The sequence below is a fragment of the Callionymus lyra genome, chromosome 12 (assembly GCF_982586985.1).
Source record: "Callionymus lyra chromosome 12, fCalLyr1.hap1.1, whole genome shotgun sequence".
NCBI lineage: Eukaryota > Metazoa > Chordata > Actinopteri > Syngnathiformes > Callionymidae > Callionymus > Callionymus lyra.
This window is the reverse complement of record NC_141829.1, coordinates 21280879-21298834: the sequence shown is the minus strand read 5'-3', so window position 1 is coordinate 21298834 and position 17956 is coordinate 21280879. Positions and strand designations below refer to the sequence as shown.

The 17956-nt window shown below is 38.6% G+C and overlaps 1 protein-coding gene across 4 annotated transcripts in view; it reads right to left on the bottom strand.

The window, feature by feature from the left end:
• il1rapl1a (interleukin 1 receptor accessory protein-like 1a) overlaps positions 1 to 17956 on the bottom strand; it is a 199489-nt gene that overhangs the window by 55593 nt on the left and 125940 nt on the right. For all 4 annotated transcript variants that reach the window (XM_087804153.1, XM_087804155.1, XM_087804154.1 and 1 more), the window contains one exon: positions 5362 to 5436. In XM_087804153.1, the coding sequence (XP_087660279.1) occupies positions 5362 to 5436 (75 nt within the window). The remainder of the gene's footprint in view (positions 1 to 5361; positions 5437 to 17956) is intronic.

Genomic DNA, 17956 nt, shown 5'->3' with positions numbered 1-17956 from the left:
GGTTAGAGGAGGGGGGGTGAGGGGTGCAGCACATCAAAATCGAATCCTGAAGCCTGTTTCATACGGCAATTAAAGGAGAGCCGAGAACAAACAGAATATAAACAATCAGACCCATAGAAGGGGAGAATAAAAGATTGATAGACATTGATCAAAAGAAAATTTAAAAAAGATGATCCCTTTGTGGTCTGAATTCACAAGTTCAGAAAGAATCAACTAATAAAGGTAAATCTTCATTCAGCATTATCGTCTTCAGAAACCACAACACAAAACCATGTCAGACCATATGGGTTGTTAAAAACTAGAGCAACCCTTATACTGTTGAAAGACTAACAGCAGCACATTTTAAGGAAGCAACATTTATTTTCTAGACGGAACAGGGATCGTATGCTGTAGCTGTAGAAGCCATACATGAAAGGGATGAATCCTTCAAAACCTTACTGGATACAGATGGTTTTACAAACACCATAAACAATATAATCTGCTATTCATCCCATCAGCAATCATTTTCCTTTGAGAATGATGCTATTATGTGAATGATTTTACATGTAAAAAGTATCTTTATGCTAATTATTTATTGCTCAAGGCCAACTAATAAAGTAAGTCTCTCATCAAGATGATGTTTTGAAGTTACTTTACAAAGTTCTCCCCTGTCTGAAAACTCGAGGTTATGAGACCATTGTGATGTAAATAAATAATGTATTTACTCCTAGTCCAGCCATCACACCCCACTTTATTTGTACAACAAGTCGCTGTTCTGAGGATGGAGACTTCCGGGATTGATCACGCGTGGTGACAAACCTCGATGCTTGACCTATCACATCAGAGTGGGTGTGGCTATGGTAAACAAGATTTAATCTCACTAAGTGTTTTCAGTGGGTGGGACTTAAGCACATTTTTTAATGTAAAAATCTTTATTAAAAGAGTTTTGTACAAACAGACTCATACTGATGAGAACAATAGAGGTCCAACATCTATTTAAGACACACTTAAATCAACAACAATTAAAAGCTGCAATAATCAAAAACTTCAAAGCCCTTCTTGTACAGTGTTGTTCTGCAGACTCGTGATCAGATCTACCTGGTAACTCGCTAACACACTGTTGTGTTTAGTATAAAATGTTTCACTTTTGTAAATTTCTAAGCTCTTCATTGTTATTGTCTACCCTTCCTGGGGTATTACCCACAAGGTGCTCGGTGTTTGGACATGTAATTAGCATGGACATTACTAGCTGAACAACATGTAGCCCAGCAGTGCTAAAGTCATCAGTTTTGCCCCCCTTCAGTCTCCCGTCGGTTATTATCGAGCTTTTCTCTCTGAAATAATGGATTGTAATTCCTGTCCCCCAGAGTGCATTGATCTGCTGGCTGTATGTGTAAAAGTAAAATCCTCTATCAGTTTCAATTATCCCAGTGATACAGAGAAACGCGCCCCAAGCATTTGTGTGACCCACGCACTCCGATGGTGCGAAGGCACACGAGAATACCAGCAAGCGTGTAAGCGTGCGACTGAGATCAAGGAGTGAAGACGCCTCGAGCGGATTCAGATGAAGCCCCCCCCCACCACCGCCTCTCACCTTCCAGGATAGGAAATCTATGAAGAGTCACTTTCTAACCGGAGTGTGTGACAAGAGAGGTTGTGATTTGCAGTAAAGACATCGACGTGTTCACGTTGTGCACTGATTTACATTCTTCTGGTGGCCTGACGCTCCGGCGTCACTGAGGTTTGTGATCATCAACGTGGAACTGCTGCAAGTTAAAGTTAGTCCCAACTAACTTACCCAACCTACTCAAAATAATTAATTATTGATTAAAATAAAATACATAACTCAATGTTCTAAAATAGATCTTAATATCGTATTTGCCGCACTATAAGGCGCACTTAAAAGCCTATCAATTTCTCAAAAAACAACAGTGCGCCTTATAATCCGGAGATTACCTGGTGGGTGACTTGTTTACACATTTTCATGACTCTGCGCCGACTGAGCCGACACCATGGGCGGATTTACGTCATTGCGTGATCACGGGTTGGGATAAACGACGCACATCACATCATAGCGGATGGCTATGGAGTAAGATTACCGCCACTGTTTTGAGCGAGTGTGTCTTGGTTGTTTTCTTGTGCAAAATCACTATGCTGCGCGCCCAACCAGTCATACACATGTGTTCAACATGTAATAAACGCGCTCTAGCTGTCATACAAGCGCTCAATTTACTTGTTACTCTATATTTTTAACATTGACAAGCTTGCGCCGCTATTAATCCTAGTTGATCTCGTCACCAGGAGAGCAAAACAGAAGATTGTTTTAATTAAACATAAACAGTTGTACGATTGAACTACAAGTATGAATTAGTAAGAAAGACATGACCCGGTGCATGTAAATGTCAAACTCATAAAAAGTTAACATTGAGAGTGAATCACAAGTTCACAAGTTAAGGGTTTTTCCTCTTTTCTTGTCACCCATTTTACTCTTCACCAACAACTGTGGATCAATCCTGGCTGTTTTGCACAATCACCATGGTTTCTATGATCTTGATTAATTCATTATAAATGTAAATGACTGTCAATGACAAAAAAAATAAAAATAAATGCTAAACACTTACACGCACACTGTCGCCTATAAGCTCGAAGATGATACTTCATTTAAAAGAACTGTTAAAGATAACACCCAGAGAGTGTGAACGTCTCCAAATGTTCCCTGTTTAACCTTAAATAAAGGCATCATTAATATTATCCTTCATATTTTCTGTCTGTGTTGGTGCAACTGGATGTTGCAACAGAAATCCTGTTGGAGTGAAATATTGAACTCTTGTGTCTCCTTGTGGCCCTTCGTAACGCACAGCAGACGATGACATTTTGATCCACCAATCAACACCTCTCTTCTATCTCTCGCAACGCTCCAGTTGATCCACTGTGATTTATATATCCACCGTCTCTCCGTCTGCTTCATTGTCTCTCATTTCCGCTCGTTGCCGCAATTCTTTTCTGATTGCCAGCCTGTTTTATTTATGCCTGAATGAGTCTGTTTTTTTACACGCAATTTACATGAGACCTGAAGATAAAGCCAGAAGATAAAGCCAGTTTGACTTTTTTTTCTCTCTCCGCCAGCGTCACATTTATCTCCCCGTGAACACCTCTGTTTTTTTATGGTGCCTCCACCAACCCCTACTGGATCCCGTCTCTTTATCTCTACTTTATCTGGCGCTATCCATATGGGACCAGTCTCCCTCTGTACACACCGAGGCCGTCATAAATCTGACATCTCGCTCCATGAAGTGTTCCAGGGCAAGGCTCAACAAACAGAAAGGGAGGGCAGGATGAATAAATAAAGCTAAATAAAAGGGAATCAGGAGGGAGAGACGATTTCTCTGCAGACAAAATGGAGCCCTACTATAAAATATTTACCTCAGTGTCTCTGTGTTTTAGTCTCTGCTGGGAGCCTGTGTGGGCTTGATGCAAGACACTCTTTCTCTGCTGCTATGACTTTCTTTTTTTGGATTCATCGCTCTTATTCCCGACGTATAACTGCAACCGACTGGTTCTAACATTTTACAGTGTTTAATTCCACGTGGAAGAACTTTTTTTAGAAGAAGAGAAATGTGATAAGAATGAGCAGGATTACAGGAATCAAACTTTTGATGAGATCGAACATTGGAATTGGATTGGTTTTGTTTAGGTGAAATCTGATACTGGTGCCAAACCAATGCTTTTGTTTTTAAGTTATGACTGAGTATATGTTTAACCCAAGGGGCAACATCTGGTTCTGAAAAAGTAAAGCCAGTGCTCAAGCGCAAAATGCCACAGTTCAAGTATGCCCTTGAGGTTGGCTGCAGAAAGACAGGAATTCACATTTTTTTACGAACAAAAAAAACAAAATATTTACAGCCTACTGAAAAACTGGCTTCAGTCTTTAAACTTATCTAAAACAAATCTACTGATGGGTTGATGAAGCTTCATGAAGCAGTGTCTTGTTCTTAAGAGGTCAGTAGGTGGCGCTATCAGTTTAAAAATGCCATCTAGTGGACTCTGAAAATAATGACACTACTTCATGAAGCTTCATCTGACAATCAATACACATATCTCTATCAGGACATAAGAAACCATGGTATACTGTTTTCTCAAAATTTCTCTTCTGATTATATTACATCAATCAGTTTCCCTGAATTTGTATAATAAGGCACGTTGGCAAGTGAGCAAGTATTAGCCATTTTAGCCTCAACTAAATGGGTGTGGCCTAACCACCCAATCATATTTGAGATAACCCAAAATCCGCCTTTTGACCAGAGTACTGTTCCAAGCATTTCCAAGATGTCTTTTCAAGGTGACCCTGGTCTAGAAAATAATATATTCCCCAAAACAAAAATGGATGGAACAAATAAAAAATACTTTAATGCAAATTGATTTCAGACTGTGGGAGGAAACCAGAATTATTGGTGGAAACAACTTGAGCACTCAGTTGCCTCAAGCTTGAATCGAAACCTTCCTTCTTTCTGCTATGAAGCTCTGAGACCTGGTGTTCCTTTTTCAAATAGTTTTACTTATATAAAAGTAGGAAAGTTGGATCGCTGTTCTGAACAAGCCTGAGCCCACACACATCCATTTCTGCACCACTAAAGATCAAGCAGAAGACAAGCAGGGAAAATAGCTGCCGGGTATGTATTGTACAAGCCGCTTATGTATGTGCGCGCACTCTGATATGTCAGTTTATCAACCGCAGCAATTTTTCACTCTTGGTCAGCCAACTGTGGGAATATTTTTAAACAGCTACCTGATTTACATCAACACTCGCTGCAGGACAGGAATCCTACCTCTCGGCTAATCATCACAACTTATTTTCCTCCATGTCTCTCTTGCCGCGTCGTCTGCCAATTCTGTGATCGCGAGCAGTCTCCTCCATATTGTGTTTTCCTGTGACATGGACATTTGTTATTCCAAGCGCCATGTGTAGAGCGGATTGTGCCCAGAAATCAAGCAATACGCTCGCACAGAACAAAAACAAACACATTCCTGCACCGACATTGGGTCCAGCGTAACCCCACGTCAAGGAAGACAAACAGCAGCGACAGACAGCGGCGGCTTCTCCATGTGGCGAGCCAGCGTATGGAGGCCTGGCACCATATGGGCTCACCATTGTTGACAAAACAGCCGAGGGACATTAGCGCCCGGCATTAGCATATACGGAAAAATGCTTCGACAATCGCTACGCTTGTGCCTTTCTCTCCAGCAAATAAAAGTGCCACCATCAATCCGCTTCTAGTGCCTGGAGGTGCGTTCAAGAGGATTTGTAAAGTCATCCATTTCTTGTCATTTGAAAATGACACATAAAGCCGACTACCGCTGGAGGAAATCCCATGGCTCACTTACCTAGCTGCAGCTCCATGTTGCTAATCTTGTTTTCTGAAGGAAACAGGATCTTTGGTGGCTTGTCGGTCAGAGGAGCTGCAACAGAACAAAGACAACGATTAAATAAAGTTGGTTAATGAAGTTAAAGAACTTAATGGCTAGAATCGGGCGAAACAATACTTGTCACGATACAGGGACAACAATACGATATACTGCGATAGTGTGACTTGACTGACTCTTTGTTTTCAAACCAAAATAAGTCCAAACATCAGCTTTACAAGCTGCTGGAGGCGACCGTATCCTCTCGTCCTCAGTCATCACAGTGATTTCTCAGGATTTCATTGTTCCTTTAGCTGGAGAGGACGTAATGACTGCTGCCACCAAGCAGCCAGAAGATTAATTACAACAAAAACACTTTATTGAACCCTAAATCATTAAAGTACTGTTATAAAATAAAATATGATTTTAAAGCAAAAAAACAAACAAAAATAAATGTTTCCAATTTTATATATATAAAAAAATAGATACAGTCGATATAGTATAGCAAAAAAGAATATTGCAATATATCCCCTGTATTAACAACCTGACCCCTAGGTCCACAGGCCTTAAGTTACTTACACATTACTTTTGTGTGAAATGATTTTTATAGTGACATATTATTTTATTCGCCAGGTAGCTTGAGACTCTTTAAACTAGAGGCTTGTTTTTGGCCAAGTTTACTCAAAAAATAAACCTTTACAGTGCAGAAAAATGTGTAAAAAAAACAAACTCTACATGGGGCCATATTGTTGCAGAGTAGCCCAGGGCTACTGCTGATTCAGCGTTATGGAGAGAAGTATATTTTACGCTAGTTTATTTTTTGCTGTTTCTCACTGAGGACCAGTCCCTGAAAAATAATGTCTTCATTAAACTTGTCACAGAAGCCCCCTGCTGTCAGTCATACATCATTTCACACAATCCACCCTACCGTCACTCTCTTCTTGGCCTCCCTCACTTCATAACTTTGATTGACCACATACTCTCACAACACGTTTTTGTACAAACTTTAAAGCATCAAAAAAGTGTGAGACATGTTGTTGCACTAACAATTGTCCCAGAGTTCACACATCTCGTACCATCTTTTTTTTTTGGGAGGCCCAGACCTTTGGAGTCTCTCACTTTTGCCCTACTTTTGGTCATGAATTAATCACTGTAATGCCTTGAGCGTCGCACCATTTAATCTACATCAGTGCAACGCACTTGAAGAGCCACAGTGGAGCGTCTGAGTGTCTCGGTGAGAGGGAGCAGCTGACGCTCTAATGATGCTAATCATCCATACGGTGGATGTCAGACCTGCTGCTGAAGCACTCTGGGGGGATGCTGCTACATGAGGGAGTTTACTGTCGTTAAAAGCTATTTTGTGTACTGCAAGAAAGGTCGCACACTGAAGGGTTGTAGGGTTAGCAGAACATGAAATGGTTTTGTGTCTACATAAGAGGAAAACAAAATCAAGAAGCAAAAAAAAAAGACTCCCCTCCTCTGGCTTCCAGACAAGAAATCTGCGGTATCGTGATGACTTTTTTCACCTAATAAACAAACTTCTACATTAATCATAAGAGATTCCCTTAAGGAAAGAAGGACATATTTTAAGGGAATTCATGGCGGATGTTGAAGAGGACGGTCTTTACAAATAAAACCAACCGTGATGTGTTGCATCCTGTCACCGTTCTCCTAAGAACCAGCTCTGACTCTCCATCAGAATCATCTGTCGGTCCAGAAGGGCCACTTTCTGCTCACCACATGCATCAGTGAACTAAGGCCACGCATGATGGTGTCAAGCTGTATTTGCTACTGGCTATTGCACCCGTGACACCTATCCGCAACACAGATTGATTCATTGATACGAGAGTGTCAATCTAAACTCGCCAGAGAACCTGACATTTGTAAGCAAAGTAAACTCAGATAAAGTAAGAGCCAATACTGAGATAAGAGAGTGAATCAAGACTATGGATTTTTATGGCTTTAATAATAATTGTGCAAAACGGTACTTTTGAAACTGTGCCTGAAACCCTTAATCAAAGTGATTTTTCAAAGATTTTGAAAACAATTAGTTAAATTGTGTGTGCATTAGACTTTTTCCAGGCGATTATGTGGCGTTCAGGTGCAGTGGATCATGACTATAATTTAAAATACATCTTGTATGTTTGTAGATTAGACAACACAATCTATGAGGGAAAATGACAAACAAAACTGAATAAATCATTCTAGTTACTACCTTTTATTTCAGAACCGTAGACATTAGGGTACCAACCCTATTCAAGACTAACATGAGTGTGAAATGAAATAGCATTAATCTATATTTAAGCAGAAGAATCATATTTTTATCTAAAAAACCTGCAGAAGACAAGGCCACATTCCAACATATGATTAATTTACTCAATTTGGAAATGATAGGCTACACTCAAAAATACATTAGATAAGAATGTTTAAAAAAAATCCAATTGTAGCTTAGCGAGTGGCTAACAGTGAAGCCACTCTGAGGTAAATTGTGAATGTACTATGAATATCTGAAAGATAACTCCCTTAATTTCATCTGAAATATCGAAACTTCTATTCCTGATGTCAAATGAAAGGACATTTCTTACAGAAAAAATGTTTGGAAACAAACTCATACATTAAGAACCAGAATCTCCCGCCACAACAACACTAACTTATTAACCTGCACTATTTAAATAATTGAACTGTATTTTGTAATGTTTTTATTAATTTCTTTTCCATTTTTTCCATGTTTAATGTTGCACAATTGTACCCATGCAACTTCATAATTGGTGGAACACTTTACTAATAATGGCTATAAAGATAATTCAGACTCTAATGATGGCGAACGAGTAGTACCAGGTGTACAAAAATGAGATGCGGTCACTTCAGTAATTCTAAAATGGATGGTAAAGATGAATGTATGTGACTATGACTGAGGTTTTCCTAGAAAAACATGTCTTGAGTAATGTGGATGTCTTGAATATCGGAATAGTTTCTATAGAATGACCAAAGTCTCCCATCTATAGATACGCAGCTAAAATAATAGTGTTTTTTTCAAACCTAATTGTGCGCCTCACTGGAAAAGACTCCTGCACACGCTTGTGTTGTAATGAGGCCGAGCACTGATTTTGCACTTCCTGAACAAGCCGAGTATGAAAATAAAAAAAAGCGTTATTGAATAAAACAGAGGCTCTAATCCCAACAGCGCACTTTTCAGCAACATCTAATTATTTTTGCGGGGAATTTGCAACGGTGGCTTTTTTTCAGGACAGTTTGTTGCCCAACCTTTCCATTACGACGCTCCCTCAGAGTGTCCTCAAAACACTCCCTCCTCTCCCCTTATTACAAGACCTTGCTAACAAGCTGCTTACAAACCCGGCTCTCCTTTTTTTTGTTTTTTTGTGCGCATACGGGTTCACGATGTATAATCCCCGGCCATGTTGCGGCACTCCCGGCTGACTGAATTTGTTAGTTTTGTTTCGCTAAAGTGTGTCGCTGCTTGATTAACAGCTGCATGATAACACATTTAGCAATTACTCAAGCTGTCAAAGAGGAGTGTTCGTGTGAGGAGACGAGAAGTGTTAATGTTTGTACCGAGCATGCTGCAGGAGAGACAAGATTTCCTCTCTTTTTTTTTCTTTTTTTTTGAAGCACCTGCTGGTATGTAAATAGGAACGGAGGAGCTCGCTGACATCCATGAGAGGGGCGGTCACGGGCTTTTAGGCACAACTGTTTGCATTGTTAATAGGTAATCACACTGCACAAATTACACAGCGTAGTGGTACCATTTTAATTACATATCAAACTGCACATACATAATTACACAATGAGCGATCCTATAGCTAATTATACGTTGGGCAAACAAATGAGGACCGGCCGGGTCGATCTATGGGAGACGCGAAGGGAGGCAGATAACGCAAGGAAAAAATGAGATGATTAAAAAAAAAAAACTGGTCTAGAAACGAGTGTCATTTTGAAACAGCCTCAAAAACACAATTATCTTAATTACTTCCAATTTACAGTGAACACATCGAACATTAAGAATGTACACTTGACCAGCTACGACTATAGATCATGGTTTAATAAAGACTGGATTAAAGAAATTAAAAAAAATGTTTTAAATGAAAGATGTGTCCAAATTTCTTTCAGTAAAGCAAACATTTGATAATGCTAAAGAAAATGCTATGAGCAAATGTAAACACTGACTTCACGCCAATAGTTATCTGATTCAGAAGTTCCCATTAAAAGTTCCTATATCTTTATCCACTTCAACAACAAATAAAGAACTTCTTCACGGACAGAAAGCGAAAACATTTTTTTATAAATGAAAAACGAGCTTCAACATTTATCATCTTTACTTTGTCTTTATATTTTAATTTGACTCATAATCTTGTCATTAAAAGATTGTAAAGATAAATAATCCCTTTATTCGTCCTATAGTGGGAAATTCCTTGACGTCTAAAATTTTTGTTTAAAAACATTTTTTTTAAGCGGGGTAAATTTTACATCGTTTTGTTTAATGATACATTATAACGGAGATGGCGGACCACAGGAAATCTGCTCAAGGGCCTTGAATGGCCCCCAGTTGATGGTCTAACACCTATAAAATACACAAACACCAAGATAAATTCCTTCTCCTGAGAATAGTAAAAGAAATGTTCAAAAGGGTTTAAAAAGTTGACATTTCATGAACAATGTCTAGTAGACATATTTTTATTAGTCATTAGTCAATCAATTTTTCTATGATATGGTCCAGTATAGTGAAAGTTATAAGTTATATTATCGGTTATAAATTCTTGTCTCCTCTTCCCTCACATGACTAAGACTTGTTGATGACATTATTGTTCACTAATATTATAATATAAATGAGCAAAGATATCTCCAGTATCGTGACCACTATCACAGTCCGATAACAAGACCACCGAGACCAAGACTAAGGCCATAAATGAATTAATTCCTAACCAAGACCGGTGTCAAGAAACTTTAACACGACTTTCTTGTAAAGTCTCACAGCAACCGGAAGGAAAAACTATTTCACAGCCAGGAAGAATTGTGGATTAAGCGGGGCCCCTAAAATTAGCATGTGTCAAACATTGTACTGTATTGCCTAAGTTTAACCATATAAACTATATGATACATTATTTTGGTTCTAGGCTGGTGGTGATATTTTCAAGTTTGCACATTGTTAACCCTGGTGTCATCTCTGGGTCAGAATGACTGGCTTTCATAAATACATATGCAGTGGCGGTTTTCGGGTCTTCGGGTCACCTTGACCCAGAGACAACACAAAGGTTTAAAGAAAAACTTGTGTTATGCTGTAAAATGTAAAAAAAAAATCAAGATTATTAAGATTAATTGATTTTAAATGTGTAATAATGTTTGAATTCCACTTGAATTTAATTTTCTTTTGTTTTGTTCTGTAAGGTTGTACATTTTGCACACCTTATGCCGACTTATTTAGTTGTGTCTAAATATATATCACTTAGCTGGGCCCAAAATTAAATATTTCTTCGGGCCCCATGGTGGCTTGGGTTGGCTCTGGACCTAAGGCGTAATGATGATGGGAAATTCTGCGCTACAGTCGATTTATTCACTTTCTTCAAACATAAACTGAGGCAACGAGACCAATTTGAATAGAACATCATTGCCAACCATCTCCCATGACTGCCATTTTTTCTTTGTGATTTACTGTAAGTATAGTAATTAAAACCCATATGAGTTCTTTATCCCCTTCATGCAGGTTTGTAGATTTAAAAATAAGATTCTTTGGTGTCAGATGTTCATGAGCAGGTGCTGTTGGGAAAGCAGACTAATTGTATCAAGATGGAAAAAAAATTTGCCACTTAAATACTGAAATCAACGTATTCAAGACGCAGATGCCGACATTCACCACAGATGTTCTCATGAGGTGATGTGTACGTCTTCATAAGAAGGAAAATTTACAATTTATGTTTGAATATTAGGCTTGAATGAAGAGAGGGAGGGAGTCCCTGACGGCTCTGCTGGGGATCACTATGTGCTAAGAGTGACCCGGCTTTGTGAGCTTCACCCCAGTTAAATTGCATTCTCCAGGAAGCAAAACAAGTTGAACATTTTCCTTTAAAAGTCACTTCAGGATATATATAACTCAATTCCAGCCCCATGCCAGTTCTTCCAAGAGACGCTAATGAAATATATTGAAACTCAAGATGAGCTGAAGCAGATATAATGTTTGTTTGAAAGAAAACAAGTAGCGAAATAATTATAATTGAAATCCCACTGTGTCGCAATAACTGAAGTTTAAAGTGATGAAGTAAAAAATATTCATTACATTTATTTCTGAGATGTTGGCCGTGTTTACTTCCAGGTTTGCCTGATTAAAGGCATCTTTTGTAAATGATATAAGCTAAAAGCATCCATGCATCAACGTCCACTGGTTCCTGGCGTGCCACAGAGTTTGTGCTGGACCTTTCGCAGCTTTAATAGGCAACAGCGGGTGATCAGTCTCGACCAGCAAATTGTGGTTTTATGCCCTTATTTATCCTGCTTGCATGAGGTCATCCTCAAACTGAGTTGAAATACTTTATTCTATATTTTTTATCGTCTTCTGTATCATTATGTAGATGGCTGGATGATGGATGGATGGATGGATGGAATGATGGATGGTATGATAGGTGGAATTGATGGATGGATGGAATGGATGGAATGGAATGGAATGGAATGGGATGGATGGATGGATGGATGGATGGATGGATGGATTGACTTCCCGTTTTATACCTTAAAAAAATTAAATATTTCACATGATTAATGGTTTTTCTCTTGTATTTTACAAAAGTTGTTTTATTCGGTTTAACCGTATTTACTTGCAGTAATTTAATATTATTCTCCATCCTATAAAAATCTAATTTTCTTTGTTGTTTTACCAATTTCTTTTTTTACTGCTTCAACTATTGGATGGCTCTACACAAAAGCCCTGCTATATCAATAATACCCTGTATATAATACATTTAAATGCCCCAGAATGATCTACCCTATTACAAGTTATGAAAATGTAAATTTTGACTCCCAAACGTATTTTACGACTACAAGGGTTGACAACTGTTTCTCAAAATGTTAAGCTCAATGTCGGATTTATTAATAATTCTTAATATGTTGTTGAATAACTGTTGTTGAAATGTTAAATTAACTGATCTGAATCTTGGACAAGTGATCACGTTAAACTGCATCTATACATGCTTTTTGGCGACTCAATTTATTTCTGAATCAAGATTACTTCATTTAAACTAATGGAAATAAATAAAGCTCACGCACACTTCTACACTGACCCTTAATATTTTGAGTAAGTGTGTCCTGCTGAACAGTGTACGAAAATGTAGTGTGCAAATCGCACTCAATTGGTGCACTCAAATGGCCAGAAAAATCGGGTGTGGATCGATGGACACGTTCCACGTTTTACGGCCGCCATCTTAGTGACGTAGACTTCACTAAACAAAATACATGTCACTGACGACGGGTCTTCGGAGAAGCTACAGGATACACACAACAACAATAAAAAAAACAATGAAACACAACTTAATAATTTGTTTCAATTTGCGAAAAGCGCTGTCAAGTGTCACAATTTGAGCACTGCGCAAGTAAGTGCCCCCTCTTAAAATTGATCCTGAAAGAAACTGGCAGCCAATTTAGAGTTTTTAAGGATAGGGGAAATGTGGGTTCTTCTACTAGAGCGGGTCAGAATTCTCGCTGCAGAGTTTTGTAATAACTGCAGGCAAGACAGATCCTTCTTGTTCAGACATGAAAATAAGCTGTTACAATAGTATAAACCATAAGACACCAACGCTTGGATTATAAGCTCCAGATCATGTTTTGACATTATTTTCCTCACACAACACCCGTACCAGAGTTAGCTTGAAGCTAATATACATCTGCAGTGTTTATTACCAATTTAATAAAAATAACGAACAGCAATACACTAATAGCAATTACTTAGTGTTCTAGGTATAGAAGGTTTAGAATGATTGCCTGTCATGTTTTGAATTATACACATGTTAATAGCTATTTCCAAAGCCTAGTTGATTAAATATTACCGCTGCCATAGCAACACAGATGACGAATAATTGCATTTATTGATATTATGTTTGTAGTTTTAACAGGGAGCAACAGAGGCTAACAGATGTAGAAACAAACACACACTAAAGCTTCAATAGAAGTGCTCGTCCTCCTTCTCAAAATGCAAGAAACTACTTTCCATAACTCCTTCATTACACTATTAAAGTGAGTGCAACACTCGGTGAAAATACAAAAGTGTGTTTCCTTCTTAAAAAAACCAGCAGCCACATTGAGACGGTCTTAATTACCTCTCCAGACACGCGAGGAGGATTATAATTCATACAGGTGGATAAAGTACATTTCCCTGCGTCTTCAAAAGCTACAATTAAGCAGCTGCAGAACACCAAGAGTGCTCGAGATGAATAAGGAGCGTTTCCAACCGCCTATTGTTTTCCGGATTATGGAGCGGACCGGGGGTGAAGAGAACAGGGAGAGACCAACACACTTAAGAGAAAAAAAAATTGGTTTTAATTATAGGTGTTTATCCTCATTTTGGCGAGAGATGAGTAGCAAGTGATTTCGATTCAGTTCCTGGCGCTTACTAGAAAGAACGACGCCAACCTTGACATCAAATTATCAGTGTTAGTTTTGGAATTAAATGTTAATTCAAATGACTTATCGTGTAGATGTACAATTGAAATTATACATGAAACATTACAAATGAATCTCAATAGTCTTGGGTTCAATCAAAACTACAAAGCGTTACAGTTTTCAAAAACGCAATTAAAAATATGAATAGAATTCTAAAAGATAGTGCATAGTTTTTCTTTATAATCTTTCTTTCGTCTTTTAATGGATTTATCTCTTCCTAAACTGTGATTTACAGATGAATATGTTAACATCTGATTGATGAATTGGCATGAATCATACCAGAGATAGACATTTTGAACTTTTTTCAAGTTTCTGCGAAAAGAAAATGAGACGTAACACAACTGAACACAAACGTAAACACAAATAAATCGTGCTTATTTGTGCTGATGGGAGATTTTCTTCAAGAGCACAAGCGACCCCTTTGTATAATTCCATCCCTCGTTTTGACAGTTGATGCTTCCCAGTTGCACATATCACTTCTCCGGGGGCCGGTGGAGGGGGGCATATTCTGGTAACTGTAGCCAAGATTTATTATAAAAATCTAGTTCTAAACGCATTATTGATAAGAACTTTGACCCCCCTGATGTACTTCCCATTATGTTCTACTCTTATAGGAGTAGTTAGCTTAAAAGATAATTTATCCAAACAACAAAAAACAACAATATTATTAAATAGGTTCTTACATAACCGGACCAAAGAGCGACCCACATTTTAAATCAGAGTTTAATATTTGTTACAGTACCTCCCTGCAATTGAGCAGTATTTCCAGATTCTCCTTCTAAAGAGACAAGAGTGACTCTGGATTCTTTGCCTAATGTCTGTTAGATGCAGCTTCAGTGATGAGTTCACTGGGAGGGAACCAGACGAAGAGTGTTAATCGGTCTTTAATGTGTGTCATAAAGTTAAGTTCAGAAAAACTTTTAACCCTTGTATTATCTCAGCGTCAAAGTGAGTGGTGAGTGGTATCCCTTGTGTTGTCTCTGGGTCAAGGTGACCCCGGGACCTGAAAATAAGCGTGTTTGTGGTATTCCTTGTGTTGTCTCACATTTGGTTTTGGGCCTCCGGGTCATCCTGACCCAGGTATAAGAAAAGGTTGTTAAGTACTTCCACAGCAGATTAAAATACCTGAACATATTAAAATGAGAAGAAAAAAAAAGTATAGTTCAAAAAGATTTATAGTACAGTATCATTTTTGTTATTTGAGAAAAGTTAAAATTCACAATAGTGTCTTTATTTGTGTCGTTTAAACTCATATTGCATAAAAATGCACAATCGTGTCAGATAAATGTCAGCTATAAAATGTAACTTATAAGGTATAAATAAAATCCTTGGCTATTATGGATTCTGAGATCAATACAGCTGAAAAAAGGTGACTCACATTGCCATTTATCAAGCACTTTAACTGACTTCAATGTCAATCACATTAGACCTGCTAAGGTAAGAGTTCAGCGGACACATTATCTCCGCACATGCAGGAGAATCTTCAGCTCAATAATGAGAAGAAGAACCTTGAGACGCCGCGGCGCTCATAATCACTTCCGTGGATGTCGTCTTGTCTCAGAGCAGCTACTTATGAAAGTCAATAAGAGACGGAATAATCATTTATAAACTGTGAGAGAGGGAGTCAGTAGTGGGTTGAAGGCAGGAGAAGTCAGGAAGAAGATGAGAAGATCAAATATGAGTGAATCAAAGGGACAAGTCATGTGGAGAATCCTGGAGACAAGGTTAGGGAGGCCAGATGGTTGGAGACGTGGAGAGAGGAGAAAATGTTGGATTCAATCCAAGAGTGTTTTGTTTTGTCATACGAGTAAAATTATTTTTAATTCTTGTAATGGTTTCTTCAAGGTGGCTGTATACTCCTTTTGTCTCCCAGATCACCATCATTCTGTTTATGTCAAAACAAACAATTGGACTAACATAACAAGAAAAATGGCCGACCCAGTGGCGATCATGTGAGTGAACTCAAGATATTTAGGGATATCTTAAGCTCTTGTAAAGCTCAAAATAATTTAAACAATCCTTTAAACAAACAAAAAAGTTACTGTGTACCGCAACAACACACGACTCTATGGTCTTTGTTCTTCTTCCTTTACAACACCAAACACCTCCGCCACCAAACACAACCAGCCCAGTCATCTCTTCTTCAAGTCTGCCACACATATGGCGCTGTGAACTCTGAGTTACTCCACGACTGTTCATCCTTACACTCGCCAGATGCTCGTTTCCCAGCAAGTTTTGACTTAGAACAAAGAGCAGCTTTCACAAAGCAGTGGGTTTTTTTTTTTGTTTTGTTTTTTTCGTTGTTGTTGCCGGAGAAATCTGCGAGTGTAGCGTTAAGTCTTACAAGAAAGGAAGCAGGAAAGTTGTCGTGTGCACAGGAGGTAGCTGCGTCTCTGATCGGTCCGCTTGGCAGGAGAGAATCCACGACCAGTGTTCAAAAGCCTCGCCAGTGTGTCAACCGTGTGAATTCAAGCATGCTTATTTAACATCATTCCAGGTAGGAGAGGCGCATGTACAAAGAGCAAAAACAGACGAATGAGAGCCTGCTGTGTGTTTGTTTGCTTTTTTTTCCTGGGTTGTGCATTTGTTATGTTAGTAAAAGTGAGGAGTGGCAGAATGCACTGGAATGAGAAACACTGTATGACCCTTTCACTTAATATACGGTTTGAAATAACAGTAGATTTGAAAAGTCTTTACTACCGTGTTGCGTTCATTTAAACAAATGCTGATAGACAAGACTCTTTCTTTACCACATCCACCAGTTAATCTCACACCTCTATTATTCCCTCACTCGTGATCAAGAACCCAAGGTACTAAAACTCCTAAACTTGGCACAGTGGAGGAGGTTCAGTAAGGTAAGGTAAGGTAAGGGTAAAACTTTATTGATCCCTCAGGAGGTCTCCTTCTGGAAATTGTTTTTTTCCAATAGCCAATACATACAGCAATTTTTTATAAAAAACAAATCAATCAAAATAAAATAAGAACAAGAGAAATAAAGTAAAAAGGACACAATTACACAATCTAAGTCTAAAGATAAAGACAAAGGATACAAAGACTAACATAGAACAGAACATCATGATACTTTTACTCCACTCCTGCCCCCAAACTCAAATTGTACAATTTAATAGCCCGAGGAATTAATGAGTCCTTGAGTCTATTTGTGTTGCATCTGGGTAGGAGCATTCGTGCACTCATTCTGCTTCTCTGCTCACTGATGACAGTGTTGAGAGGATGACTGTCATCATCCATGATGGACAGTAGTTTGTCCAGTGATCTCCTCTCAGCAACTGTCACCAGTGAGTCCAGCTTCATTCCAACCACAGAGGCAGCCCTCCTGATCAACCTGTCCAACCTGTTGACACTCCTCTTGGACACATTCCCACCCCAACACACCACAGCATAGAACAGGACACTGGCCACCACAGACTGGTAGAACATGCAGAGGAGCTTCTTGCAGATGTTAAATGATCGAAGCCTCCTCAGAAAGTACAGTCTACTCTGGACTTTCTTATATACATGGTCTGTGTTGCAGGACCAGTCCAGTTTACTGTCCAGTACCAACCCGTAGAAGGCTCCCCACCTATATCTCAGATTTGGAGGTGCTGATTAAAATGATTGGTCAAGTTTTGAAATGTATCTTTATTTATTTATCCTGCAATACCTTTGTTTCACCACTAGATGGTACATTCTAGATACATATCAGAGTATTATTCATCATCATATAAGTCACCAAAAATGTTGGACATGCCATTTATTCATCTATTAAAGTTGTATAACTCTCCTTGTAAAGCCAATACGAACTGAGATTCAAGACTTTGATCAATGACATAAGATCTGCAGACATTTTAAATCTTTTTTTTGACACTAAAAGCAGCCATTTAATTGAATTGAATGCTGTTATTGTCATTGTATCACAGCA